This window comes from Ornithorhynchus anatinus, chromosome 5 (assembly GCF_004115215.2).
Source record: "Ornithorhynchus anatinus isolate Pmale09 chromosome 5, mOrnAna1.pri.v4, whole genome shotgun sequence".
Taxonomy (NCBI): domain Eukaryota; kingdom Metazoa; phylum Chordata; class Mammalia; order Monotremata; family Ornithorhynchidae; genus Ornithorhynchus; species Ornithorhynchus anatinus.
The window spans coordinates 98,580,086-98,607,912 of record NC_041732.1 but is presented as its reverse complement, the minus strand read 5'-3'; the positions used below and the strand labels follow the sequence as shown (position 1 = coordinate 98,607,912).

General features: G+C 55.4%; 1 protein-coding gene and 1 non-coding gene across 6 annotated transcripts; both read right to left on the bottom strand.

Annotated features, from left to right (window-relative positions):
* Nucleotides 1–2,999: 2,999 nt before the first annotated feature.
* On the bottom strand, nt 3,000–3,071 carry TRNAP-UGG. Its single transcript has one exon. It is a non-coding gene; the product is annotated as a tRNA-Pro (tRNA).
* Nucleotides 3,072–4,288: 1,217 nt separating this feature from the next.
* Nucleotides 4,289–25,732, bottom strand: ZBTB14 (zinc finger and BTB domain containing 14). Of its 5 annotated transcripts, none has more exons than XM_029066767.2 (4): nt 25,701–25,732; nt 7,503–7,584; nt 6,488–6,556; nt 4,289–5,984 (listed from the first exon to the last, which is right to left on the bottom strand). In XM_029066767.2, the coding sequence occupies exons 3-4, from the start codon at nt 6,527–6,529 to the stop codon at nt 4,641–4,643; spliced, it is 1,386 nt and encodes a 461-aa protein (XP_028922600.1). In that variant the 5' UTR covers nt 6,530–6,556; nt 7,503–7,584; nt 25,701–25,732; the 3' UTR covers nt 4,289–4,640. The 5 variants fall into 5 exon arrangements, with proteins under 5 accessions (XP_028922600.1, XP_028922599.1, XP_039768088.1 ...); XM_029066766.2 differs by lacking the exon at nt 25,701–25,732 and adding an exon at nt 21,085–21,156; XM_039912154.1 differs by lacking the exon at nt 25,701–25,732 and adding an exon at nt 21,085–21,156 and having other exon boundaries at nt 6,504–6,556.
* Between the last annotated feature and the right edge of the window lie 2,095 nt (nt 25,733–27,827).

Genomic DNA, 27,827 nt, shown 5'->3' with positions numbered 1-27,827 from the left:
GGAGAACCGGGAGAGGACGGAGTCCGTGAAGCCGAGGTGAGATAAGGTGTGGAGGAGGAGGGGACGGTCGACGGTGTCAAAGGCAGCGGAGAGGTCGAGGAGGATCAGAATGGAGTAGGAGCCATCGGATTTGGCAAGAAGGAGGTCACGGGTGACCTTAGAGAGAGCAGTCTCGGTAGAGTGGAGGGGACGGAAGCCAGATTGGAGGGGGTCCAGGAGAGAATGGGAGTTAAGGAATTCTAAGCATTCTAAGGAATTCTAAGTCACTTCACTTCTCTGGGCCTCAGTTCCCTCATCTGTAAAATGGGGATTAAGACTGTGAGCCCCACGTGGGACAACCGGATTCCTCTGTGTCTACTGCAGCGCTTAGAACAGTGCTCTGCACATAATAAGCACTTAACAAATACCAACATTATTATTCTAAACCAAGCAGGGCCCAAGGACCAAAAGACAGACCGGGGGCAGAGTTAATAGGAGCAGAACCGCCTCCCCCGATTGCTCACCTGGACCTGGCCGGACATTGAGGCCGCAGGTCATGAGAAGCAGCGTGGCTCAGTGGAAAGAGCATGGGCTTGGGAGTCAGAGGTCATGGGTTCGAATCCCGGCTCTGCCACTTGTCAGCTGTGTGACTGTGGGCAAGTCACTTCTCTAATAATAATAATGTTGGTATTTGTTAAGCGCTTACTATGTGCCGAGCACTGTTCTAAGCGCTGGGGTAGACACAGGGGAATCAGGTTGTCCCACGTGGGGCTCACAGTTTTAATCCCCATTTTACAGATGAGGTAACTGAGGCACCGAGAAGTTAAGTGACTTGCCCAAAGTCACACAGCTGACAAGTGGCCAAGCCGGGATTCGAACCCATGACCTCTGACTCCAAAGCCCGTGCTCTTTCCACTGAGCCACGCTGCTTCTCTGTGCCTCTGTGACCTCATCTGTAAAATGGGGGTGAAGACTGAGCCTCACGTGAGACAACCTGATTACCCTGTATCTCCCCAGCGCTTAGAACAGTGCTCTGCACATAGTAAGCGCTTAACAAATACCAACATCATTATTATTACGTGGGGGACCACTGTCCCCTTGAACACTTGGTCCCAATATAAGAACAACTGATAAAAATAATAATCATGGAACTTGTAAAGCGCTTACTAGGTGCCAAGGATCCTTCTAAGCACCGGGATAGAGAGATACAAGTTAATCGGGTTGGACGCAGTCCCTGTCCCACAAGGGGCTCACGCTCTTAATCCCCATTTTACAGACGAGGTAACTGAGGCCCAAAGAACTGAAGTGATCTGCCCAAGGTTACACAGCAGACATGTGGCAGAGCCGGGATTAGAACCCAGTCCTTCCAACGGGCAGGCCCGTGCTCGATCGGCTGAGCCACACTGCTTCTTCCCAGCAACGTGGGATCACTGGCTTTCTGACCCACCCGCTCCGAGACAGGATCTAATAATAATTACGGTATGTGCCAAGCTTTGTTCTAAGCGCTGGAGTAGATAATAATGTCGGTATTTGTTAAGCGCTTACTCCGTGCAGACCACTGCTCTAAGCGCTGGGGTAGACACAGGGGAAGCAGGTTGTCCCACATGGGGCTCACAGTCTTCATCCCCATTTTGCAGATGAGGTCACTGAGGCCCAGAGAAGTGAAGTGACTTGCCCACAGTCACCCAGCTGACCAGCGGCAGAGCCGGGATTCGAACCCCTGACCTCTGACTCCAAAGCCCGTGCTCTTGCCACTGAGCCACGTAGATACACGGTGATCAGGTTGGACCCAGTCCGTCCCACGTGGGGCTCACAGTCTCAATCCCCGTTTTACAGATGAGGTCCCTGAGGCACGGAGAAGTGAAGCGCTCGCCCCGAGTCACACGCAGACGAGCGGCGGAGCCGGCATTAGAACCCATGACCATCTGACTCCCGGGCCCGCGCTCTATCCGCTACACCGTGCCGCTTCTCTATCCTCTAGAGCATCCTGACGTCAAGAATTGCCGAGGGCCGGGCAGCCCTGGTCCGGTAACGTGACCCAGAAGAAACGAGCCCGCCTCCTTCCTCCACACCCCAGAGAAGAGCGTTTAGCGCAGGGCTCGTAAGAGTTTGAGCTGCGCCAATCAAGAGTAGCCTCTAGACTGTTAACTCCTCGTGGGCGAGAAACACGTCTACCCACTCTGTTACGTCGTGCTCTCCCAAGCGCTTAGTACAGCGCTCCGGACCCGGCAAGAGCTCAGTGATTAACTGATCAATTAACACGACACCTCCGCTTGGGACTTAATAATGTTGGTATTTGTTAAGCGCTTACTATGTGCCGAGCACTGTTCTAAGCGCTGGAGTCGATACGGGGTCAAAAGGTTGTCCCACGTGAGGCTCACGGTTAATCCCCGTTTTCCAGATGAGGGAACTGAGGCACAGAGAAGTCAGGTGACTTGCCCACAGTCACCCAGCTGACAAGTGGCAGAGCAGGGATTCGAACTCATGACCTCCGAATAATCCCAAGCCCGTGCTCTTTCCACCGAGCCACGCTGCTTCTCTAAGAGGCAGGTAGTTCGATATCAGGGCAGGGGGCGAGGCCACAGACCCTGCAACCCCACAGGAGGGGACAACCCAGGATGCCTTCGGGGGCAGAGATCCCGTCAGACGGTCGGATTTATTGAGACCTTACCGTGTGCAGATCCCTGTATTATGCACTCGGGAGAAGGCAATATAATAATAAAACACATTTCCTGCCCGGGCTAGAGGGGGAGACAGACATGAATATGAATAAAATGAAAGATTTTGCACATAAGTGCCGTGGGGCTGGGAGGGGGGATGAATAAGGGAATAATAATCATAATGTTGGTATCTGTTAAGCGCTTACTACGTGCAGAGCACTGTTCTTAGCGCTGGGGGAGATACAGGGTGACCAGGTTGCCCCACGTGGGGCTCACAGTTTTCATCCCCATTTTACAGATGAGGTAACTGAGGCCCAGAGAAGTCAAGTGACTTGCCCACAGTCACACAGCTGAGACAAGTGGCGGAGACGGGATTCGAACCCATGACCTCCGACTCCCAAGGCCGGGCTCTTTCCACTGAGCCACGCTGCCGGTCAGGGTAGCAGAAGAGGGAATGGGAGAAGAGGAAAGGGGAGGAAAAAGAAAAGGAAGGAAGGGAGAAAGGAAAGGAGGGACGGGAGTCCTGCCCATCAATCATCCTCAATCGAGGGGATTTAGTGAGCGCTTACTGTGTGCACAGCACCAAACCGGGCACTTGGGACAGGGCGACAGAAACATCTGGTCGATGGACTCACGGCCCAGATTCGAGGGGGAGCCCAGAGGGACGACGAAGGCCAGGCGTCACGAAAGACACGGAGCTCGTCTCCGACGGCGCGCTCCCACGGCGCGTCAGACTGGCCCAACGTTCGGCAGAAGGGCGGCAGAAACGGATTTTTCCCAGAAAAAGGCTTGGGCGGCATCAAAAGGGTGAGCTCCACCTCGGGAACAGAAGCAGGGCCGCACCACCTCCGAACTGCGTAAAATATTACGTGCGGAATTGGTCACAGACACCCCAAGCCTTTGTTACTAACTGAAAATTTATTCCAACCCAATGTGCAAAAAAAGAAAAGTGCAGTCCTCTCCGTTTTTACTTGAAATACGTAACAATGACACTTCTATACTATGTACACAGCTTTAAAATAAAATACTTTACACTCTTTATTGAGGACGTCGCGACTCCGCGGCTTCTCCTTTCGGATGCGTCACGAGCCGGGGACGGCCGAGAAGCCGGACGCGGGTGGGAAGGGCCGCCCGGGCGTACGTCTCGAGAGACGGGGGGGGGTCCGGTTACTTCACAATCCGCTTTCAAACGCTGTACACCTCGCCGTTCAGAGAGTCCGACTCCGTAACCGGGGAATCGACGTGAACGTGGAAAACCCGCCTCTCCGCCCGCCGGCATCCCCCCGCCGTCCTAACCCCACCCCCGCGGGGGGGGTTCTCCGTTCCGGGGCCACGGAGGAGACGCCGGGGGCGATCCCGAGGCCGCCGAGAGCCGGCGTTTCCCAAATCGGCGCGCCAGTCTTCCGGGTAGGGAGCGTCGGTCCGGAGGACCGCGCCTCGGCCGCCGAGTGCGTCTCGGGCGCGGCGGGAGCTCGGGAGACGGTGTCCCGAGATCGCGGACAACGCGGAGGCTCGCAGGACCGAAGGCGAATCCGGCCCCATCCCACGCGCCGCGGATCCTCGCGATCGGGCCCGGCCGACCCGGGGCCGGGGTCGCCCATCAGCCGACCGCGGGCCGCTCCCGCGGGGGGGGGGGGGGGGGGGGGGGGGGGGGCGTCCGCGCCCCGACTCCGATCTCCCGAGCGTCAGAAGCGGTCGCCGGGTCGGGTCGGCCCGGGGAGGGCCGGGGGGGCCCGCCGGCCCCCCGCCGGTTATCTGTACGGGTACAGACCGGGCTCAGAGGGCCGGAGGAGTCCATTAAAAGGGAGGTCCCTCCGCCCGGCCGCTCGCCGCAAGAGGTCCGGAATTAAAACCGTTTAAAAAGACGGGCGGCCGAGCCGGCGCTCCGACCTCCGGGGGAGCCCCCCTCCGCCCGAAGGGAAGAGCGGCCCGGCCCCCCGGCCCTCTCTCCAAAGCGGGGCGACGGGTCCGGGGCCCCCTCCGGCGCCGCCCGGCCCGGCCCTAGCTGCAGGCGATGGTCTCCAGCTGCTGCTCCGCCTCGGCGGCCATGGCCGCCGCCTGCAACTGTTCCGTCTCGCTCTGGATGGCTCCGGCGGGGCCCTGCTTCCTCTCGCCGTGCATGTTGTTCTCGTGCCGCTTGAGGTCCGAGGCCTTGGCGAAGGCCTTGGTGCAGGAGGTGCAGACGAAGGGCTTCTCGCCGCGGTGCCTCCTCTCGTGGTCCTTGAGGTGGGACTTGTGCTTGAAGGCCTTGTCGCACATGTGGCAGGCGAAGGGGCGCTCGTTGCTGTGGACCCGCTCGTGCTTCTTCAGGTCCGGGGCGCGGATGAAGGACTTGCCGCACACCTCGCAGCTGTACGGCTTGTAGCCCGTGTGGATCTTCAGGTGCTCCTTGAGGTGGGCCTGGGTGGTGAAGCCCTTGGTGCACATCTCGCAGACGAAGGGCCGGTCGGCCGTGTGCAGCTTCTCGTGCTTGCGCAGGCGGGCCTCGTCCGAGAAGGTCTTGCCGCAGGCCTGGCAGGCCATCTGCTCCCGGTGGCCGTAGAGGAGGTACTCGAACTTCATGTCGCCGGGCGCCGCCGGCCAGCCGGGCGTCTGCTCGTCCTTCACCTCGCCCATGCCGTCGTTGAAGGCCAGGGCCTGGGGCGTCTGGGAGCCCAGGTCCTTCGAGTCGGCCGCCTCCATGGCCTCCACCTCCTGGCCGTAGCAGTTGACCTTGCGCACCTCCTCGCTGCCCAGCTCCTTCAGGATGGCCTCCTGGACCCGGAGGGTGGCCGTGGGCGACTTGCCGTCCTCCTGGCTGGGCGGGGTGCCCTCGGCCGTGTCGTCCGAGGGGCTGTCGTCCTGGTCGCCGATCTCCTCCACCTCGTCGTCGGGGTGGTCGGCGGGCTCCCCGACGGGCCGGTTGATCTTCAGGCAGTACTTGCCCTTGGGCTGGGCGCCGTTCTCCTCGGGGCTGGACACGTCCCGCTTCTGCGAGCAGAGCTTGTCCAGGAAGCGGATGCCCAGGATCTGGCCCGACGACATCATCAGGTTGACGTCCTCCTTCTTCACCGAGATCTTGGCCGTGTACATGTAGTTCAGCACCTCCTCGAAGATGTCGGAGCGCAGGAAGTCGATCTCGATGACCGAGGAGCTGTCCACCTCCAGCTTCTTGAACAGCTTCTTGAAGTAGGTGCTGCAGGCGGCCAGCACGCACCGGTGAGCCCGGAACTTCACGTCTTCCACCACGATGGCGATGTCGCAGAACTCTCCCTCCAGGCGCTGTTCGTTCAGCGTCTTCAGGAACAGCGTCTTGTGATCGTCGTCATTATACTTAACGGTTTCAGACATGCTGATGAAAAACTCCTGAGGGGGCGGGGGGTGGGGGGGTGGGGGGGGGGAGGGAAAAAAAAGAAAGAGAAAAAAAGACACCGGTCTCAGCTTCTCCCGGACAGCAGCCCGGAGTCTCCCGCCGGGAACGAGCCGCCGGGGGACGCGGAGCGGGGATCCGATTCTCCGGGTACCTTCGGACGGGACCGGGTGTCGAGGTCGCGGGAATTCCCCGGGCCCCATCCGCCGCGCGGAGATCGGAGCCGGGGGCCTCGACCCCGACCCGCACGGTCGCCCCAGGGAGGGAGGCGCTTCGGACCTCGGAGCCGCCGACCGGATCGAGGTCTTTAACCGAAGCTCTGCGGCTCAGGAGGGCTAAGCCCCGGGCCCCGGGATCTAATCCCTCACTTGCCTACGACGGACCTGCCGGCCGGGGGCGTCCTCGGCGGGCGGGAGGGAGCCGATCCCCAAACCCAGGTTCCCCCGGGGAGCGAAGAGAAAGCCGCCTGGGAGGCAAACGGGCCAAATACGCCACTCACGTGAAGGCTGGCAGACCTGTAGGTGGTCCAGTCTGGGGCCATTTTGGAGGTTCTGGTTCAAGGCAGCTCCTACGGGCAGGAGAGGGAGTTGGAGGAGGGGAAGAATCTACTCCCGGGTTGCGGGGGGGGGGGGAGAGAGGGGCGGGGGGAGCCGAGAGAAGTCCGGGGGTCCCCGGGGGACGGTGCGGCCGGAAGGAGACGCGACCCCGGGCTGAGGGGCGGACGGGCTCTCTGGGGTGGCCCCGGCCTTTAGCGGCGGGGGGCCTTCAGCCCGCCGAGCCCCCCGGGCGTCCTAGATCTCCTCCGGGCCGGCCCGGAGCCGGAAGCCCACGCCGAGCCACTGCTCGGGGAGCCCCCGGCATCGGCTATCCGGGCCCAAAGGGGTCCGACTCATAAGGGTTTGGGGAGGAAGTGGGGACAGATGACTCGGCAGGGATCGAGCTCTACAGAGATGCGGAGCCACAGTGGCTGCAGAGGCGAGACGAGAAAACTCTTCCGACCCTGCCAGGGAGTTCAATCTTTCCCAATCCCGAAATTCTCTCCCACAGATGAAATGCTCCTCCTCCTCCTCCTCACCTACCCCGTGGAGCCCAGAGCCCCAAATGGGCATTTTAACATTCCGTAGAGGGGGCCCTCTCTAGGAAGATGGCGTCCTTCGGTCCCGTCTGTCCCCTCAGCCCCGGACGCCCCCTCCCCGCCACCCCCACGTAGGTGAGCCACCGGGAGTGTCTGGGACCACCCGCTCCCGGCGGTTTTCGGAGCTGCCTGGGAAGCACACGATTCACAGAGCCTTTTTGGATCAGGGGCCTGGACTCGAGCCACCTCTCTTCCGCTCCTCCGCGACACGACTGTTCATTATCAGAGGACGGGTGCGAACTAGGAACGGGGGACCTGAACGTCTCACGAGAAGAACGGGACTCGACGGCTTCCCGCTCTACATTTACGACAAACGCTTTTACAGCAAACCCTGGGCTGTGGCTCAAGACCTTAAACGGAAACCCGATCTCATATTTACCATGAACGATTCAGGCGGCTATCTGAACGTTTAAAACATCGAATTCTTCTGGTCAGACTAACTGATCGGGGCTCCTCCCAACCTGCAGAACAGAAAGAGAAGAAAGGGAAAAGAAAAGAGCATTACATCTGGCACTGGTGGTGAGCTCATTCTTCACATCTTACTGTACTTGCACTGTACTTGCAAGTATTAGATCTTGTACTGAACTTGAAAGTGGAGAGGGTTCGATGAACGGGGAGTTTAAATCTTCCACACAACCCGAAGACGACGCATACCCACCTGTCTACACGCACGTGACCTGCCTCGTTTCGGCCCACTTTCTCAGGAAGGAGGAGAGGAGCCACAGGGCCGAAGAGGCTTTCCTTTCTCGTGGAGCATAGGCCTACTGAATCCCCAGGAGAGGACAGCGGGTCAAACCTGGTCCCACCGCCCCGCTCTAAATCTCACCCCAGATGGCAGATAAACCACACCGTCTTCCTCCCCCTCCAGCACACACACACACCTGCCGACCCACCCCTCGCCCGATCTCTCCTCTCGCCCCAACCACGCACCTAGACAAGCAGATCGAGGTTTCCAGCTGAACGGCTCAGGTGAGCCGGTAATGAGGGTTTTAAGACTATATGAAAATACGACTCATTGGCCCTCAAAACTTTTCCCGCTATGGACCACTTTAAGTCTCTGGAAATACGAATCGGTGGTCCCCGAAACTTTTCCCGCTAAGAACCACTTTACGTCTCCGTCTACACTTCAAAGCGTCCATCCCCCTTTCAAGTTGAGAGGCGGTGCGGCCTAGTGGATAGAGCACGGGTCTGGGAGTTGGAAGGGCCTGGGTTCCGATCCAGGTTCCGCCACTTGTCTGCTGGGTGACCTTGGGCAAGCCGCTTATTTTCTCTGTGCCTCGGTTACCTCACCTGTAAAATGGGGATTAACACCGTGAGTCCTATACGGGACAATGTGATGATCTTGCATTTACCCTAGTACTTAGAACAGTGCTTGACACATCGTAAGCCCTTAAATCCCATAAAAGAAAAGGGAAAACAAAATTTGTAGACATCTTCCCAACAGCATTGCCTGTTTTCCCTCCATACATGCTCCAGCCCTTGGCCTCTCTCCCCTCCTCTCACCTCCCCTGCAGCCCATCTCCCTGCACCCACCTCTTAGCGAGAGGAGTCCCTCTTCCCGAGGACCCTCTGCATAAACCACAGAGAAGACATACGGTTCCCGGCCAGCCTTGGTCAGGTTCAAAAACAGCATCCCGCTTGACTAACATCCACACTCACCGTTCACTTATTCGTTCAATTGCATTTAAGCGCTTACTGTGTGAAAAACACCGTACTGAGCGGTTACCACAGCCAACTCTTCACCCCACCTTCCTCGGTCTAGTCATCCCTTTCTAGCTGCTGTTCCTCTAGGCTTGTTTTGAATGGCATTTAAGCGCTTACTATGTGCCACGCACTGTACCGAGGTCTGGGTAGATATAAGCTAATCGGGTAGGACACAGTCCCTATCCCACATGGGACTCACAGCTCTTGTCCCCACTTTACAGGTGAGGCGACCGAGGCATAGAGAAGCAAAGTGACTCGCCCACGGTCATGCAACAGACCGGTGGCAGAGGTCATCTCTCTGCCCAACCTCGAATTAACCCCTTTCCCCTGCTGACTTTTCAGGCCCCTTGCTATGGGCTTACTATATGCTGGGGCAGACACCCGGCTATAAAATCGGACACAGTCCTGTCCCCCAAGGGGACCCAATCCATTTTATTCCCACTTTACCAATCAAGAAACTGAGGCCCAGACGGAGCAAGTGACTTGTCCAAGGTGTCCCGGCAGACCAGTACCCGAGCTGGGGCTAGATCCCGTTCTCCCGAATCTCCCAAATCCACATTCTTTCCCCAAGGGCCAGGCTGCTTCTCCGTCTGCTAGCACCCGCTCCCCCTCCCGTCACGGGGCTCACCGGCTCTCCCAGGCAACGCCAGCACCTCGGATTTGCAAGGCGAGGGGGGACGAGGTGCTGGATGCGAATGTCAGGCGCCCTCCCGGCCCCTGAACGCCGACTCTACTCCTGGGAGCGATCCACTCGGCTCTCTCGAACGAGCTGCCGTTGGAGCAGGGGTGTGCCCTCCCCCCAACACACACACAACTCAGTCCACTCCCTCTGCACACACACACACTGCCAGGTGATTTTTAAAAAGGGGAAGGTGGGAAATAGGATAGAGACAAGGCCGTGCCCGACAAGACACAGTGACCTGCCGCTGCCCCTAAGATCGACCTGGGGAGAAGAGCAGAGTGTCTGTTCGTTCTTGTTCGCGTTCTCTCTCCCTCCCCTCCAAATCCTCCAGGAACGAGAATACTTGAGCATTTACTAGGGGCCAAGCCCTGTGTGCTAAGTGCTGGGGTGTAGGTATAGGATAAATTAGATCTCACAAGAGAATAACCAAAATAATAATGTCGGTGTTAAGCGCTTACTATGGGCAGAGCACTGCTCTAAGCGCTGGGGGAGATACGGGGTCATCAGGTTGTCCCACGTGAGGCTCACAGTTCATCCCCATTTTACAGATAACTGAGGCCCAGAGAAGTGAAGCGACTTGCCCACAGTCACCCGGCGGACAAGCGGCGGAGCCGGGATACGAACCCATGACCTCTGACTCCCGAGCCCGGGCTCTTTCCACTGAGCCACGCCGCTTAACTCGGTTGGGTTACCGATGTTACACTTTCCACCCTCCGTACAGGCGGCCAGTACGTAAGGAGTTGGGCGCGCCTGGGAAGGTGGCCGTGCCGAGGACGGGACACCCCTCGGGACCGGAAGCTCGTTGCGGGCAGGGAACGCGTCTGTTCACCGTTCCCCTGTCCTCTCCCAGGCGCTCGATCCAGTGTACCGCACACGGTAAGCACTCGGTAAATACGATGGCCTGACTGGCTGACGGCCACGGGCCCAGGGAGCTGCGGGAAGGAAAGGCGGGGGTGTGGAGGGGACCGCGCATTCTCGCTCGGCTCCTTCCGGTCCACCTCCCTCCAAGCTGCCCCTCTCTCTTGCCTCTCCCACCTGCCTTCATCCCCTCTCCCAGGCCGTCCCCCCGATCCAGAACTCCCTTCCGCTTCTCCGGCCCCGCCTCCTCCTCCGACAAGCCTTCCCCGATTCCTTCCCACCATCCCAACTCACGCACGCCACCAGCCGACTCCAGCGCCTCGGCACCCGTTTACGCCAACCTTGAGCACTTTTCTACACGTTACTGCCCATTCATTTATAATTCTATTAATATTGATGCTATTGATTCCCGTTTACTTGTTTTGACGCCTGCCTCCCCCCGCTTCTAGACCGTGAGTCCGCTGAATTGTACTTTCCAAGCGCTTAGTACGGTGCTCCACTGCGTGGCTCAGCAGAAAGAACCCGGGCTTGGGAGTCAGAGGTCGTGGGTTCTAATCCCGGTTCTGCCGCCTGCCAGCTGTGTGACTTTGGGCAAGTCACTTCACTTCTCTCTGCCTCAGTTACCTCATCTGTAAAATGGGGATTCAAACTGGGAGCCCCACGTGGGACGTCCTGATCGGCTTGTATCCCCCCAGCGCTCAGAACAGTGCTTTGCCCATATTATGGGCTTAATAATAATAATGTTGGTATTTGTTAAGCGCTTAACATGTGCAGAGCACTGTTCTAAGCACTGGGGTAGATGCAAGGTAATCAGGTTGTCCCTCGTGAGGCTCACGGTCTTAAGCCCCATTTTACAGATGAGGGAACTGAGGCCCAGAGAAGTGAAGTGACTTGCCCACAGTCACACAGCTGACAAGTGGCAGACCCGGCATTCGAACCCAGGACTCCCAAAGCCCAGGCTCTTTCCACGGAGTCACGCTGCCGGACAAATACCACCGTTATTATTAGTAGTAGTAGTAAGCGCTCAATAAATTCTATTGAATGGAAATTCAATTGCTTATGGTGGATACTCTATTTGTAAGTACTTTTCTGCCGTCTATCCCGCTGGAACGCAAGCTTCCGAGGGACAGGGCACGTACGCCTTCTGTTTAGTAAGTCCCAAGTACTCAGAATGGTGTATTGCACCCAGCAGGTACGTACTCTTGGGCAAGAGGGAGTCTTCCAAAGTCACCCTTATGCCCTCCCCCGCCAAATCTTTGGGATTCTTCTCGGCTTTAAATCTCGTCAACCTCTCGACGGTCTCGGATGCTATGGACCTCGTTGGGGACAGGGAACGTGTACGTCAACTCTGTTGCATTTTAATCAATCAATCAATCAATCAACGGTATTCACTGAGTGCTTACTACATGCAGAGTACTGTACTAACCACCTGGAAGAGCAGAATCCACAGAATTAGCCCATTCCCTGCCCGGAAGGAGCTTACAATCCAGAGGGGGAGGCATAAATTGATTTCTAATTATATAAATGTGGTTATATAGTTATAAATTACTTATCCATATATTGTATTCATTAATACATTATAATTATATAATTTAAAGATATGTCCATCTCTCCCCCTTTTAGACCGAGCCCCTTTTGGGGCAGGGATTGTCTCTTTCTGCTGCCGAATTGTCCATTCCAAGCACTTAGTACAGTGCGCTGCACACAGTAAGTGCTCAATAAATACGACTGAATGAAAGAACGAATGAACATAAGTGCTATGGGGTTGCAGGTAATATCAAATGTCCAAAGGTCGCAGATCCAAGTTCATAAACAATGCAGAAAGGAGAATGAGCCAGGGAAAAGAGAAGCAGCGTGGCTTAGTGGAAAGAGCACAGGCTTGGGAGTCAGAGGTCGTGGGTTCTAATCTCGGCGCCGCCACTTGTCAGCTGGGTGACTTTGGGCAAGATACTTTACTTCTCTGTGCCTCACTTGCCTCATCTGTACAATGGGGATTAAGACTGTGAGGCCCACATGGGACAATCTCATAACCCTGCATCTATCCCAGCGTTAGAACACTGCTCTGCACATAGTAAGCGCTTAACAAATACCATTATTATTATTATTATTATTATTATTAAAAGAGGGCTTCATCGGGGAAGAGTCTCTCGGAGGAGACGTGGACTTAATAATGCCTTGAAGGTGGAGAGAGTGGTGGGTCTGGCATATACGGAGGGGGAAGGTGTTCCAGACTAGAAATACGTGGGAAAGGGGTCAGCCGCAAGATGGACGAAACCGGGGCGCGGTGAGTACGTTGGTGCACTCTCCCAACTGCTTGGTGGTAGTAATAATGATAATAATAATAATAAGTGCTCTGCACATAGTAAGCGCTCAACAAATGCCATTAATGACGACGAGCCCTCTAGACTGTAAACTCGTTGTGGGCGGGGAATGTATCTGTTTATTGTACGGTGCTCTGCATACAGTAAGCGCTCAATAAAAACACCTGATTGAGTGAATGATGATGATGAAGATGATGATGACGATGGATCACTCCCTTTTCCTGGAAACATTTTCTCCCAGTGGTTTTCCCGACACCGTGGACAGTGGAAAGCGCTTAATCAATACCATTAAAAAAAACCCCACCCGGGGTGTCCCACCAGCAACTCCAGCTGAACTTCCCTTCCAAATCGTCTCCTCCACCCAACTTTTCCTTCAGTTTGACAATACCATCCTTCCATCCCTCGAGCTCACGAGAGTGGCATTATCCCTGACTCCCCGCCTCCTCCAATAATGATGGGACTACTCAGTAAGTGCTTACTCTGTGCCAGACACACCGTGCCGAGCGCTGGAGTAGATAGACGTTAATCAGGTTGGACCCAGTCCCCGTCCCACATGCAGCTCACAGACTAAGTAGGAGGGGGGAGGATTTAATCCCCATTTTACAGACGAGGTACCTAAGGCCCAGGGAAGTTAGGTGACTTGCCCAAGGTCACACAGCAGGCACGTAGACTGTAAGCCCGTCGATTAGACCGTAAGCCCGCCAAAGGGCAGGGACTGTCTCTATCTGTCGCCGATTTGTACATTCCAAGCGCTTAGTACAGTGCTCTGCACATAGTAGGCGCTCAATAAATACTACTGAATGAGTCAGGGTTAGAACCCCAGTCCCACCGACGGTCTTTCCACTAGGCTACACTGCTTCTATTCCCACATTCAGTCTTTAGCCAAATCCTGTCAGTCAATCCTGCAGCTGATTGATCGATTGGGTTTTCTTAATAGTATTTAATAATAATAATGTTGGTATTTGTTAAGCGCTATGTGCCAAGCACTGTTCTAAACGCTGGGGGAGATACAGGTAATCGGGTTGTCCCGCGTGGGGCTCACAGTTAATCCCCATTTTACAGATGAGGTAACTGAGGTACAGAGAAGTTAAGTGACATGCCCCGAGTCACCCAGCTGACAAGTGGCAGAGCCGGGATCCGAACCCATGACCTCTGACTCCCGAGCCCGGGCTCCTTCCAGCGAGCCACACTGAAGCGCTTTCCACTAGGCTACGCCGCTTCTCCGAGTTGAGCCCGGAGGAACCCCCAGAATTAGAAACGGTCGCAAACTGACCGTTCTCCTCCATTCCAGCCGCCTTATCCGATCCGGCTCGACGGCGGCATCGGCTTCCTCGCTGACCTCCCTGCTTCCGGTCCATCCTTCGTTCTGCTGCCCAGCGTCCATTTCACTGTTGGTATTTAAGCGCTCACTACGTGCACAGCACTGTTCTAAGCGCTGGGGTGGATACAGGGGCATCAGGTTGTCCTCCGTGGGGCTCACAGTTAATCCCCATTTTCCAGGTGAGGGAACTGAGGCACAGAGAAGTGACCTGCCCACGGTCACACAGCTGACAAGGGGCCGAGCTGGGATCCGAACCCGTGACCTCCGACTCCCAAGCCCGGGCTCTCCTGAAACGCCACCCTGCCCAGAGTCTCCGCCCGTCAAGACCTTCCGACGGCTGCGCGTTCCTCTCCGGGGTCAGGCGGACGGCTGAGAGCCACGTCCCGCCTCGGGGGGTCTGGCTCCTCTGGCTGCCCCTCGTGGACGCCTCGTCCTCTTTCCTCTCGGCGCCGACCTGGGGGTCGCCCCTTGCCCCCCGCCTGCAGGTCCCTCCCCCTTCCATCCGGTAGACCATCGCTCTCCCCACGCCCCCACAGCCCTTCTGAAATCACAGTCCTTCCGGCAGGCCTCGCCTGATTCATTTCTCCTCTCCCCACCAACTGTCACTTCGGCACTTCCGCACGACTTCGGCGTTTGGGGACTCATCCTTTCCCCTCTCCCCCCACCCCACGCGGATCTGCACATACTAAGCGCTTAACAAATACCAACGGCATTCTTATCTTAAAACTCGGCCGCTTCCCCTCTCTGTAATTTAATTTACCATCCGCCTCCCCCACGAGTCTATAATCAATCACCGGCATTTACTAAAATAACAATAATAACAATGGTGGTATTTGTTAAGCGTTTACTACGGGCAGAGCACTGTTCTGAGTGCTGAGGGGGGATGAGGTTGTCCCACGTGAGGCTCACGGCCTCCATCCCCGTTTTCCAGATGAGGTCACTGAGGCCCAGAGAAGTGAAGTGACTTGCCCGCAGTCACCCAGCTGACCAAGGGCAGAGTCGGGATTCGAACCCACGACCTCCGACTCCTGGGCTCTTTCCGCCGAGCCACGCCGCTTCTCTGCGCTCGCTGTGTGCGGAGAACCGTTGCCCAACGCTCGGCAGCGTGGCTCGGTGGAAAGAGCCCGGGTTTGGGTGTCAGAGATCATGGGTTCGAAACCCCGGGCCGCCACCTGTCAGCTGTGTGACTGTGGGCAAGTCACTTCTCTGTGCCTCAGTGACCTCATCTGGAAAATGGGGATTAACTGTGAGCCTCCCGTGGGACAACCCGATGACCCTGTGTCTACCCCAGCGCTTAGAACGGTGCTCTGCACATAGTAAGCGCTTAACAAATACCAACATTATTATTATTGTTATTATTATTATTAATACATCAGAGTTGGTAGAGAGTCTCTGCCCACGGTGAGCTTGCAATCTAGAGGAAGCTCCTTGGGGAATCTCTGTCATGATTAACGACTCCTTTGTATGCTTCCAAATGCCCAGTTCGCTGCTGTGCGCGTGATAATGACTAAATAATAATGTTGGTATTTGTTAAGCGCTTACTATGTGCGGAGCACTCTTCTAAGCGCTGGGGGGAGATACAGGGTGATCGGGTTGTCCCACGGGAGGCTCCCAGTCTTCATCCCCCTTTTCCAGATGAGGCAACTGAGGCACAGAGAAGTGAAACGACATGCCCACAGCCACCCAGCTGCCAAGTGGCTGTGCCGGGATTCGAACCCTAAATACTGTCGATCGATCGATCGATCGGCCGTTGCCGCAAGCAGGGGGCACCAGGAAGGCTGGGAGTAAGCGCTTAACAAATACCACAATTATTATTACACGTCACCCTTCCACTGATGCGACTAAGATCTCTTTCGCTAATAAGGTCAGATACCCCGTCGCTGACTCAAAAACAAATACTGGAATAACTATGGCCAAGGCCCGATTTTGAGGATGTTGAATTTTCGATATTTAATTCCTTTTCCCTGGGATAATCTGCTAGTTTTCACCTCGAATGCTCTACCTTGCCCCCTCCCTTTTTTTGTTTTTTAAAAAAGGTATTTATTAGGCGCTTACTAGTCATTCCTTCATATTTCTGGAGCATTTACCGTGCACTGTACTAAGCGCTTGGAAAGAACAATTCAGCAACAAAGAGAGACAATCCCTGCCCACAACGGGCTCAGAGTCTAGAGGGGGGAGGCAGAGAGCAAAACAAGTAAACAGGCCTCAATAGCATCAATATAAATAAATAGAATTAGAGATATAAATTTAGAATTAGAGAATTAGAGAGCTTAATATGTAAGTTTGTTGTGGACAGGAAAATAATGTTGGTATTTAAGCGCTTACTATGTGCAGAGCTCTGTTCTAAGCGCTAGGGTAGATACAGGGTATTCAGGTTGTCCCACGTGAGGCTCACGGTCTTCATCCCCATTTTCCAGATGAGGTAACCGAGGCACAGAGAAGCGAAGTGACTCGCCCACAGTCACCCAGCTGACAAGCGGCAGAGCCGGGATTCGAACCCATGACCTCTGCCTCCCAAGCCCGGGCTCTTTCCACTGAGCCACGCGGCTGTTGGGCTCACAGCTTTCATCCCCATTTTCCAGAGGAGGATGCTGAGGCCCAGAGAGGTAAAGTGACTTGGCCACCGTGGACGCGGGATTCGAACCCAGGGGCTTCTGACTCCCAGGCCCGGGCTCCAGCCGCTGGACCCCAGTGCTTCCAAATGAGTCTGTCTGGAAACAACTGGTCGGGGGGGGGGGGGGGGGAATGATCGGCCGGCAACGTCCTGGACGCCTCGCCAATAATTAATAAAAATCATATTTGTTAAGCACTTACTACGTGCCAGGCACTGTACTAAGTCCTGGGGTCGATTGATCGCTATTGTTCTCGTCTGTCCGTCTCCCCCCATTAGACCGTAAGCCCGTCAAAGGGCAGGGACCGTCTCTATCTGTTACCGATCTGTCCGTTCCAAGCGCTCAGTACGGTGCTCTGCACATAATAAGCGCTCAATAAATACTATGAAAGAATACGAGCGAATCAGACCGGGCCCAGTCGCTGTCCCACGTGGGGCTCCCAGTCTCCATCCCCATTTTCCAGATGCGGGAACTGAGTCCGGGAGAAGTCAAGGGACTTGCCCAAGGTCCCACAGCAGTCACGTGGCAGAGCCAGGATAAGAACCCAGGACCTTCGGACTCCCGGGCCTCTGCTCTAATCACTGAGCCATGCCGCTTCGATCCATAAAAATCATGGTATTTCCGAAGCGTTCACTAGCTGCCAAGCACTGTTCAAAATCCTGGGGTAGGGAGGAGCTCATCAGGTTGCCCTCACAGTTCGTTCATTCCATAGTATTTATTGAGCGCTTACTATGTGCAGAGCACTGGACTAAGCGCTTGGAATGGACAATTCGATCCTCATTTTACAGATGTGGTAACTGAGGCCCAGAGAAGTAATACTAATAAAGTCGGTATTTAAGAAAAATAACAATGTTGGTATTTAATAATAATAATAATAATACTAATGTTGGTATTTATTAAGCGCTTACTATGTGCCGAGCACTGTTCTAAGCGCTGGGGGAGATACAGGGTAATCAGGTTGTCCCATGTGAGGCTCACAGTTAACCCCCATTTTCCAGATGAGGTAACTGAGGCACACAGAGAAGTGAAGTGACTTGCCCACAGTGACCCAGCTGACAAGTGGCAGAGCCGGGATTCGAACTCATGACCTCTGACTCCCAAGCCCAGGCTCTTCCCACTGAGCCTTAAGCGCCAACTATGTACATAGCACTGTTCTAAGCGCTGGGGGGGGGGGGATTTACAGGGTAATCAGGTGGTCCCACGTGGGGCTCACAGTCTTCATCCCCATTTTACAGATGAGGTCACTGAGGCGCAGAGAAGGGAAGTGACTTGCCCGAGGTCACACAGCAGACAAGTGGCGGAGCCGGGATTCGAACCCAGGTCCTTCTGACTCCCAGGCCCGGGCTCTAGCCACTACTACTGCTAAGAATGTTGGTATTTGTTAAGCACTCACTATGTGCCGAGCACTGTTCTAAGCGCTGGAGAAGATACAATAGTAATGTTGGTATTTGTTAAGCGCTCACTATGTGCAAAGCACTGTTCTAAGCGCTGGGGAGGATACCAGGTGATCGCGTTGTCCCACGCAGGGCTCACAGTCTTCACCCCCATTTGACAGATGAGGCAACTGAGGCACAGAGAAGTTAAGTCACATGCCCAAGGTCACCCATCTGTCAAGTGGCAGAGGTGGGATTAGAACCCAGGACCTCTGACTCCCAAGCCCGGGCTCTTTAATAATAATGTTGGTATCTGTTAAGCGCTCACTATGTGCCGAGCACTGTTCTAAGCGCTGGGGGGAGATACAGGGTATTCTGGTTGTCCCACGTGGGGCTCATCGTCTTCATCCCCACTTTACAAATGAGGGAACTGAGGCACAGAGAAGTGACTTGCCCATAGTCCCACGGCTGACAAGTGGCGGGGCCGGAATTCGAACCCATGACCCAGCTCTTTCCACTGCGCCACCCTGCTTCTCTGGCCACTGAGCCACACCTGGAAGCGGGGCAGCGGAGCGGGCAGGGCAGGATGGAGGGGAAGCAGCGCGGCACAGTGGCAAGAGCCCGAGGTCGTGGGTTCTAATCAGGGGCTTTGGGGTCAGAGGTCATGGGTTCGAATCCTGACTAGGCCGCTTGTCAGCTGTGTGCCTTTGGGCAAGTCACTTCACTTCTCGGTGCCTCAGTTCCCTCATCTGGAAAATGGGGATGAAGACTGTGAGCCCCACGTGGGACAACCTGATTCCCCTGTGTCTAACCCAGCGCTTAGAACGGTGCTCGGCACATAGTAAGCGCTTAACAAATACCAACATTATTATTATTAATCCCGTCCCCGCCACCTGTCCACTCCCTGGGGCCAGTCCCTTCGCTCCTCTGGGCCTCAGTCCCCTCCTCTGTAAAATGGGGATGAAGACCGGGAGCCCCACGCGGGTCGGCCCGATGGCCCCGGATCACCCCGGGCGCTTAGAACAGTGCTCGGCACATAGTAAGCGCTTAAATATCAGCATCCGCCGTCCCTGGCCGCCGCCTGCCGGCCCCGGGCCTCAGGCGGTCCTGGGTTCTAATCGTCACTGCTGTGGGACCTGGGCAACTTCTCCGGGCCTCAGTTTCCTCCTCTGTGAAATGGGGATGGAGCCTGTGATCCCCACCCGGGCCAACCTGACGACCTTGGACCTACCCCAGCGCTCGGGGCAGTGCTCGGCACCCAGTAGGCGCTTAGCAAACAGCACCCTCATCCTTACTTGCCGGGCCTCAGTTCTCCCCTCTGGGAAATGGGGATGGTGCCTGAGCGCTCTAGGTAGGGGAGGGCCGGGCTCCGGCCTCATTGGCTCGCCTCCATCCCAGCGCTTAGAACAGTGCTTGGCACGCAGGAAGCGCTTAGCAAATAGCACCCTCATTAGTCCATTCCGTGCCTCAGTTCCCCCCTCTGGGAAATGGGGATGGCGCCGGAGCGCTCTGGGCTGGGGGGAGGAGGAGGGCCGGGCTCCAGCCTCATTGGCTCGCCTCCATCCCAGCGCTTAGAGCAGTGCTTGGCACCCAGTAGGCGCTTAGCACATAGCACCCTCCTTATTCCACTCCGGGCCTCGGTTCCCCCCTCTGGGAAATGGGGCTGGCGCCCGAGCGCTGTGGGGGGGGAGGGGGCCGGTCCCCGGGCTCATTGACTTGCGACCGCCCCAGCGCTTAGAACGGTGCTTGGCACGCAGGAAGCGCTTAGCACACAGCACCCTCAGCACCCTCATTATTACTTTCCGTGCCTCAGTTCCCCCCTCTGTGAAATGGGGCTGGCGCCCGAGTGCTCTAGGTGGGGAGTGGGAGGGGGAGGGCCGGTCCCCAGGCTCATTGGCTTGCGACCGTCCCAGCGCTTAGAAAGTGCTCGACACCCAGTAGGCGCTTAGCACATAGCCCCCCCCCCCCCGCCCCATTATTCCATTCCGGGCCTCAGTTCCCTCCTCTGTGAAATGGGGCTGGCGCCCGAGCGGTCTAGGTGGCTCATGGGGTCGCCTCATGGGGTCGCCTCCACCCCAGCGCCTAACATAGTGCTTGGCACTCAGTAGGTGCTTAGCAAATAGCTCCCTCATCATTCCATTCTGGGCCTCAGTCTCCCCCTCTGGGAAACGGGGCTGGCGCCCGAGCGGTCTACGTGGCTCACGGGGTCGCCTCCACCCCAGCGCTTAACACAGTGCTTGGCACTCAGAAGGCGCTTAGCAAATAGCCCCCTCATTACTTCCCGGGCCTCAGTTTCCCCCTCTGGGAAACGGGGCTGGCGCCCGAGCGGTCTAGGTGGCTGATGGGGTGGCCTCCAGCCCAGCGCTTACCACAGTGCTCGGCACTCAGTTGGCGCTTAGCAAATAGCCCCCTCATCACTCCATTGCGGGCCTCAGTTTCCCCCTCTGTGAAATGGGTCTGGCCCCCGAGCGCTCTGGGTGGGGGAGGGCCGGGCTCCAGCCTCATGAGGTGGCCTCCACCTCAGCGCTTAACACAGTGCTCATCACTCAGTAGGCGCTTAGCAAATAGCCCCCTCATTACTTCCCGGGCCTCAGTTTCCCCCTCTGGGAAACGGGGCTGGCGCCCGAGCGGTGTGGGTGGCTGATGGGGTGGCCTCCAGCCCAGCGTTTACCACAGTGCTCGGCACTCAGTTGGCGCTTAGCAAATAGCCCCCTCGTCATTGCATTCCGGGCCTCAGTTTCCCCCCCTGGGAAACGGGTCTGGCTCCCGAGCGGTGTGGGTGTGCGACGGGGAGGCCTCCAGCCCAGCGCTCAGCGCAGGGTGCGCGCCCCGGGCAGGGCTCGAGGCCCCCGTTGGGGCGGAGGCGGAGGCGGGGGCGGGGGCGGGGGCGCGCGCGGGCGGGGGCGCGCGCGCGGGCGGGCAGGCGCGCCCCCGCCGCCGCCGCCGCCGCCGCCGGCCGCCGCACAAAGGGCCGGGGACGCGGACGTGGCCGACGGCGGCTCCGCGCGCCCGCGCCCTCTCCCTCGGCGCGCCCCCGGCCGGACCCCGCGCGCCCCCGCGCCGCCCCCCCACCCCGAGCCCGGCTCTTACCTGCAGGCTGCCGCCGGACGCCTCGGCGCGCGCACGCGGGCGCGGCCACGCCGACCGCGCGCCGCCGCCCCTCCGGCCTCTCTGTGGGTGCGTCTCGGGGGAGGGGGGGGGGCTTTTTTTTTTAACCGGGGGGGGGGGAACCGTGCACGTCGCTGTCGGCGGCGCTCCTCGCCCTCCTCCTGCACGAGCGCCAGTGCCCGGCCCCCCGCGAACGCGCCTGCCCCCCCCCCCTCCCGGGCATGCGCGGTGCGGGTCGGGAGCGGGCGCGCCGCCGCCTCGCGCAGGCACGTAACCAGGGCCCCGCCACTGGCCGCCCAACACAGGGCGGACGCGCTCCCGCCCCCCCCCCCCACGCCCGGGCCCGTCTGCGCGTGCGCGGCAAAGGGCGCGCGAAAGGGCGCGCGCGGGACGCTGGGAGCGGGAAGGGGGGGAGGGAGGAGAAAAGCGCGCGAACGCTCATGGCCGCCCCCCCCCCCCCTTCCCCTCAGCGCTCCCCGCGTGCGCAGCGCTGGGCTAAACGCTTCGGAGAGGCCCAAACACCAATAAAAGGAGACGGTCCCTGCCCCCACCGAGTTGAATACTCATTCATTCGTATTTATTGAGCGCTTCCTGGGTGCCCAGCACTGCGCTAAGCGCTCGGGAGACGCCACTACAGCAATAAAGGGGGACGGTCCTGGTCCACACTGGATGTGATATTCATTCATTCATTCGTTCGTATTTATTGAGCGCTTCCTGCGTGCCCAGCACTGGGCTAAACGCTCGGGAGAGTCCACTACAGCAATAAAGGGAGACCGTCCCTGTTCACGCTGGATGTGATATTCACTCATTCATTCATTCGTATTTATTGAGCGCTTCCTGCGTGCCCAGCACTGGGCTAAACGCTCGGGAGAGGCCAATACAGCAAAAAAGGGAGACCATCCCTGCCCACGCTGAGTTGAATATTCATTCACTCGTATTCATTCATTCATTCTATAGTATTTATTGAGCGCTTACTATGTGCAGAGCACTGTACTAAGCGCTTGGAATGTATTTATTGAGCGCTTCCTGGGTGCACAGCACTGGACTAAGCGCTCGGGAGAGGCCAATACAGCGAAAAAGGGGGACCATCCCTGCCCACGCTGAGTTGAATATTCATTCACTCGTATTCATTCATTCTATAGTATTTATTGAGCGCTTACTATGTGCAGAGCACTGTACTAAGCGCTTGGAATGTATTTATTGAGCGCTTCCTGGGTGCAAAGCACTGGACTAAGCGCTTGGGAGAGGCCAATACAGCGATAAAGGGAGACGGTCCCTGCCCACTGGAGGTGATATTCATTCATTCCCTCGTATTTATTGAGCGCTTCCTGGGTGCACAACACTGGGCTAAGCGCTTGGGAGAGGCCAATACAGCAATAAAAGGAAACGATCCCTGCCCACACTGAGTTGAATATTCATTCATTCGTATTTACTGAGCGCTTCCTGCGTGCACAGCACTGGGCTAAGCGCTCGGGAGAGGCCAATGCAGCGATAAAGGGAGACGGTCCTGGCCCACTGGATGTGATAGTCATTCATTCCCTCGTATTTATTGAGCGCTTCCAGGGTGCAAAGCACTGGACTAAGCGCTTGGGAAAGTCCACTACAGCAATAAAGGGAGACGGTCCGTGTCCTCACTGGGTTTGATATCCATTCATTCATTCATTCCTATTTATTGAGCGCTTCCTCGGTGCACAACACTGGGCTAAGCGCTTGGGAGAGGCCACGACAGCAATAAAGAGAGACGTTCCCTGCCCACACTGAGTTTAATATTCATTCGTATTTATTGAGCGCCTCCTGCGTGCAAAGCACTGGACTAAGCGCTTGGGGGAGGCCAATACAGCAATAAAAGGGGACGATCTCTGTCCACATTGGGTTTAATACTCATTCATCCATTCAATCGTATTTATTAAGCGCTGGGAGCCCGTTGTTGGGCAGGTTTGGTCTCCGTGACCGAGCTGGACATTCCCAGCGCTTAGAACAGTGCTCTGCACAGAGGAGGCGCTCAATAAATACGAGTGAATGAATGCAGAGGACTGCACTAAGCGCTCGGAAAGAACAATACATTCATTAAATACATTAAACACAGCCACAGAGACGATCCCTGCCCACGCTGGGTTTGATATTCATTCATTCGTATTTATTGGGCGCTTCCTGGGTGCACAGCACTGGCCTAAACGCTTGGGAGAGTCCAATACAGCAATAAAGGGAGACCAGCCCTACCCACACTGGGTTGAATATGCATTCATTCATTCGTATTTATTGAGCGCTTCCTGTGTGCACAACACTGGACTAAGCGCTTGGAAAGAAATAGAGCAATGAAGAGAGACCGTCCCTGCCCACACTGAGTTGAATATACATTCATTCGTATTTATTGAGCGCTTCCTGGGTGCACAGCACTGGACTAAGCGCTTGGAATGTATAATATAGCAATAGAGACTATCCCTGTCCCCACTGGGTTTAATAATCATTCATTCAATCGCATTTATTGAGCGCTTCCTGTGCAGAGCACTGGACTAAGCGCTTGGGAGGCACAATACAGCAACATTCATGCATTCAATCCTATTTATTGAGCACTTCCTGTGTGCAGAGCACTGGACTAAGCGCTTGGGAAGCACAAAACAGCAATATTCATGCATTCAATCGTATTGATTGAGCGCTTCCTGTGTGCAGAGCACTGCTATAAGCCCTTGGAAAGCACAATACGGCAATAGAGAGAAGCGATCCCTGTGTGCAATGGGTTTAATAATCACTCATTTGTATTTATTGAGCACTTACTCTGTGCAGAGCACTGTACTAAGCGCTTGGAAAGTACAATTAGGCCACAGATAGAGACAATCCCTCCCCAACAACGGGCTCATAGGGAAGCAGCATGGCTCAGTGGAAAAGAGCCTGGGCTTTGGAGTCAGAGGTCATGAGTTCGACTCCCGGCTCTGCCACTTGTCAGCTGTGTGACTGTGGACAAGTCACTTCACTTCTCTGTGCCTCAGTTACCTCATCTGTAAAATGGGGACTAACTGTGAGCCTCACGTGGGGCAACCTGATTACCCTGTATCTCTCCCAGCGCTTAGAACAGTGCTCTGCACATAGTAAGCGCTTAACAAATACCAACATTATTATTATTATTATTAGAAGAGGGGAGAGACAGTAAAACAAGATGAGTAAACAGGCATTAATAGCATCAAAAGAGATGAATAAAATCATAAATATATACACATCATTAATGAAATAGAGTAATAAATATGTACAAATCAAGGGCTGTGGGGTGGGGAAGGGGGCAGAGCAGAGGGAGGGAGTAGGGGCTCCCTAAATAAAGACAATCCCTGCCCACATGGGCTTAATAATAACAGTATTTCTTAAGAGTTTACCATGTCCTGGGGTAATAATAATAATAATGATAGCAGTATTTGTTAAATGCTTACTACGTGCCAAGCACTGTTCTAAACGCTGGGGTAATTACAAGGTAAGCTGTTTGTTCCAGGTGGGGCTCACAGTCTTAATCCCCATTTTACAGAGGAGGTAACTGAGGCCCAGAGAAGTGAAGTGACTTGCCCAAAGTCACCCAGCTGACAAGTGGCAGAGGCAGGATTGGAACCCATGACCTCTGCCTCCCAAGCTCGGGGTCTTGCCACTGAGCCACGTTGCTTCTCTAGCTACATGGTCATCAGGTTGTCCCTCATGGGGTTCACAGTCTTAATCCCCCTTTTAATGATAATAATAATAATGTTGGTATTTGTTAAGCGCTTACTCTGTGCACAACACTGTTCTAAGCGCTGGGGTAGATACAGGGTCATCAGGTTGTTCCACGTGAGGCTCCCAGTCTTCATCCCCATTTTAAAGATGAGGTCACTGAGGCCTAGAGAAGTGAAGTGACTTGCCCACAGTCACCCAGCTAAGTGGCAGAGCCAGCATTCGAACCCATGACCTCTGGCTCCCCAGCCCATGCTCTTTCCACTGCGCCACGCTGCTAGCCCTTACTCTGTGCAGAGCACTGTTCTAAGCGCTGAGGTAGATACAGGGTCATCAGGTTGTTCCACCAGAGGCTCACAGTTAATCCCCATTTTATAGATGAGGTAACTGAGGCCCAGAGAAGAAGAATAATAATGTTGGTATTTGGTAAGCGCTTACTCTGTGCAGAGCGCTGTTCTAAGCGCTGAGGTAGATCCAGGGTCATCAGGTTGTCCCACCTGAGGCTCACAGTTAATCCCCATTTTGCAGATGAGGTCACTGAGGCCCAGACAATAATAATAATAATGTTGGTATTTGTTAAGCGCTTACTCTGTGCAGAGCGCTGTTTTAAGCGCTGAGGTAGATACAGGGTCATCAGGTTGTCCCACCTGAGGTTCACAGTCTTAATTCCCATTTTGCAGATGAGGTCACTGAGGCCCAGAGAAGTGAAGTGACTTGCCCACAGTCACCCAGCTGCCAAGTGGCGCAGAGCCGGGTTTCGAACCCATGACCTCTGACTCCCCAGCCCGGAGCTCTTTCCACGGAGCCACAGAGCTTCTCCAAACTGCAAGCTCGTTGTGGGCGGGGACTGTCACTGTTGACTGTACCTTTTTGTACCAAAATAATAATGATGTTGGTATTGAAGCACTTACTCTGTGCAGGGCGCTGTTCTAAGCGCTGGGGGGGGGGGGGGGAAAACGGGGTCATCGGGTGGTCCCCCGTGAGGCTCCCCGTCTTCAGCCCCATTTGACAGATGAGGCCCAGAGAAGCGAAGGGACTGGCCCACGGTCACACAGCAGACACGGGGCAGAGGCGGGATTCGAACCCATGACCTCGGACGCCGCCGCACCGACCGGGCCCGGCTCCCCGCCCGCGCGCACGCACACAGCACGTCCGCGCACGTACGTCCGCGCGCACGCACGCTCGCGCTCCCCCCCTGCCGCGAGGCGGCCTCGTGCATGCGCGGAGAGGCCCGGGCTCGTGGCGGAAGGGGGGTGGGGGGGGAGGTGCGCGCACGCGCGGGAGCGTCCCGGGTCTCGCGCCCGCCGGGGACGAGCCCTGGGGCCGCCCGACCCTTCATTCAGTCATTCGTTCATGCAGTTATTCAGTCATTCAGTCCTTCCCTTATTCAGGCATTCAGTCATTCATTCCTTCAGTTATTCAGTCATTCAGTCATTCATTCCTTCAGTTATTCAGTCATTCAGTCCTTCCCTTATTCAGGCATTCAGTCATTCATTCCTTCAGTTATTCAGTCATTCAGTCATTCATTCCTTCAGTTATCCAGTCATTCATTCCTTCAGTTATTCAGTCATTCAGTCAGTCATTCATTCAGTTATTCAGTCATTCAGTCATTCAGTTATTCAGTCATTCAGTCATTCAGTTATTCAGTCATTCATTCCTTCAGTTATTCAGTCATTCAGTCCTTCATTCCTTCAGTTATTCAGTCATTCAGTCCTTCATTCCTTCAGTTATTCAGTCATTCATTTCTTCAGTTATTCAGTCATTCAGTCATTCATTCATTCAGTTATTCAGTCATTCAGTCCTTCATTCCTTCAGTTATTCAGTCATTCAGTCAGTCATTCATTCAGTTATTCAGTCATTCAGTTATTCAGTCATTCAGTCATTCATTCCTTCAGTTATCCAGTCATTCATTCCTTCAGTTATTCAGTCATTCAGTCATTCATTCCTTCAGTTATCCAGTCATTCATTCCTTCAGTTATTCATTCATTCATTCATTCATTCATTCATTCAGTTATCCAGTCATTCATTCCTTCAGTTATTCAGTCATTCAGTCATTCATTCCTTCAGTTATCCAGTCATTCATTCCTTCAGTTATTCAGTCATTCAGTCATTCATTCATTCAGCTATTCAGTCTTTCAGGGGCGCTCATTGAGCGTGTGGCAGAGCACCGCATTTAGAATTATAATCCTCATAATTATAATCATCATCATTATAAGAATCATCATAACAATAATGTTGGTATTTGTTAAGCACTCACTATGTACAGAGCACTGTTCTAAGCGCTGGGGGAGATACAGCAGCGTGGCCTGGTGGAAAGAGCCCGGGCTTGGGAGTCAAAGGTCATGAGTTCGAATCCCAGCTCTGCCACTTGTCAGCTGTGGGACTGTGGGCAAGTCACTTCTCTGGGCCTCAGTGACCTCATCTGTAAAATGGGGATGAAGACTGTGAGCCTCACGTGGGACAACCTGATTCCCCTGTGTCTACCCCAGTGCTTAGAACAGTGCTCTGCACATAGTAAGTGCTGAACAAATACCAACATTATTATTATTATTATTACAGGGTCATAAGGTTATCCCACGTGAGGCTCACAGTTAATCCCCATTTTACAGACGAGGTAACTGAGGCCCAGAGAAGTGAAATGACTTGCCCACACTCACACAACTGACAAGTGGCAGAGCCACATTCGAATCTATGACCCCTGACTCCCCAGCCCGGGCTCTTTCCAATTATGGTATTAGAGAAGCAGCGTGGCTCAGTGGAAAGAGCCCGGGCTTGGGAGTCAGAGGTCATAGGTTCAAATTCCGCTTCTGCCACCTGTCCGCTGTGTGACCTCAGGCCAGTCACTTCACTCCTCTGGGCCTCAGTGACGCCTCGGTGACCTCATCTGGAAAATGGGGATGAAGACTGTGGGCCCTACGGGGGACAACCAAACTAATTCTCTTCCCCTCTTCAAAACCTTACTTACAGCTCAGCTCCTCCAAGAGGCCTTCCCAGACTAAGCTCCCCCTTTTCCCTCTGTTCCCTTTGCTCCCCCTCTA

Bases quoted from the DNA above. Each gene is read 5' to 3' on its own strand.
- ZBTB14 (XM_029066767.2), bottom strand. From the start codon at position 6,529: ATGGCCCCAGACTGGACCACCTACAGGTCTGCCAGCCTTCAC. The intron at 5,985-6,487 runs GTGAGTGGCGTA...CCGCCCCCTCAG, and splicing joins ACAGGTCTGCCAGCCTTCAC to GAGTTTTTCATCAGCATGTC.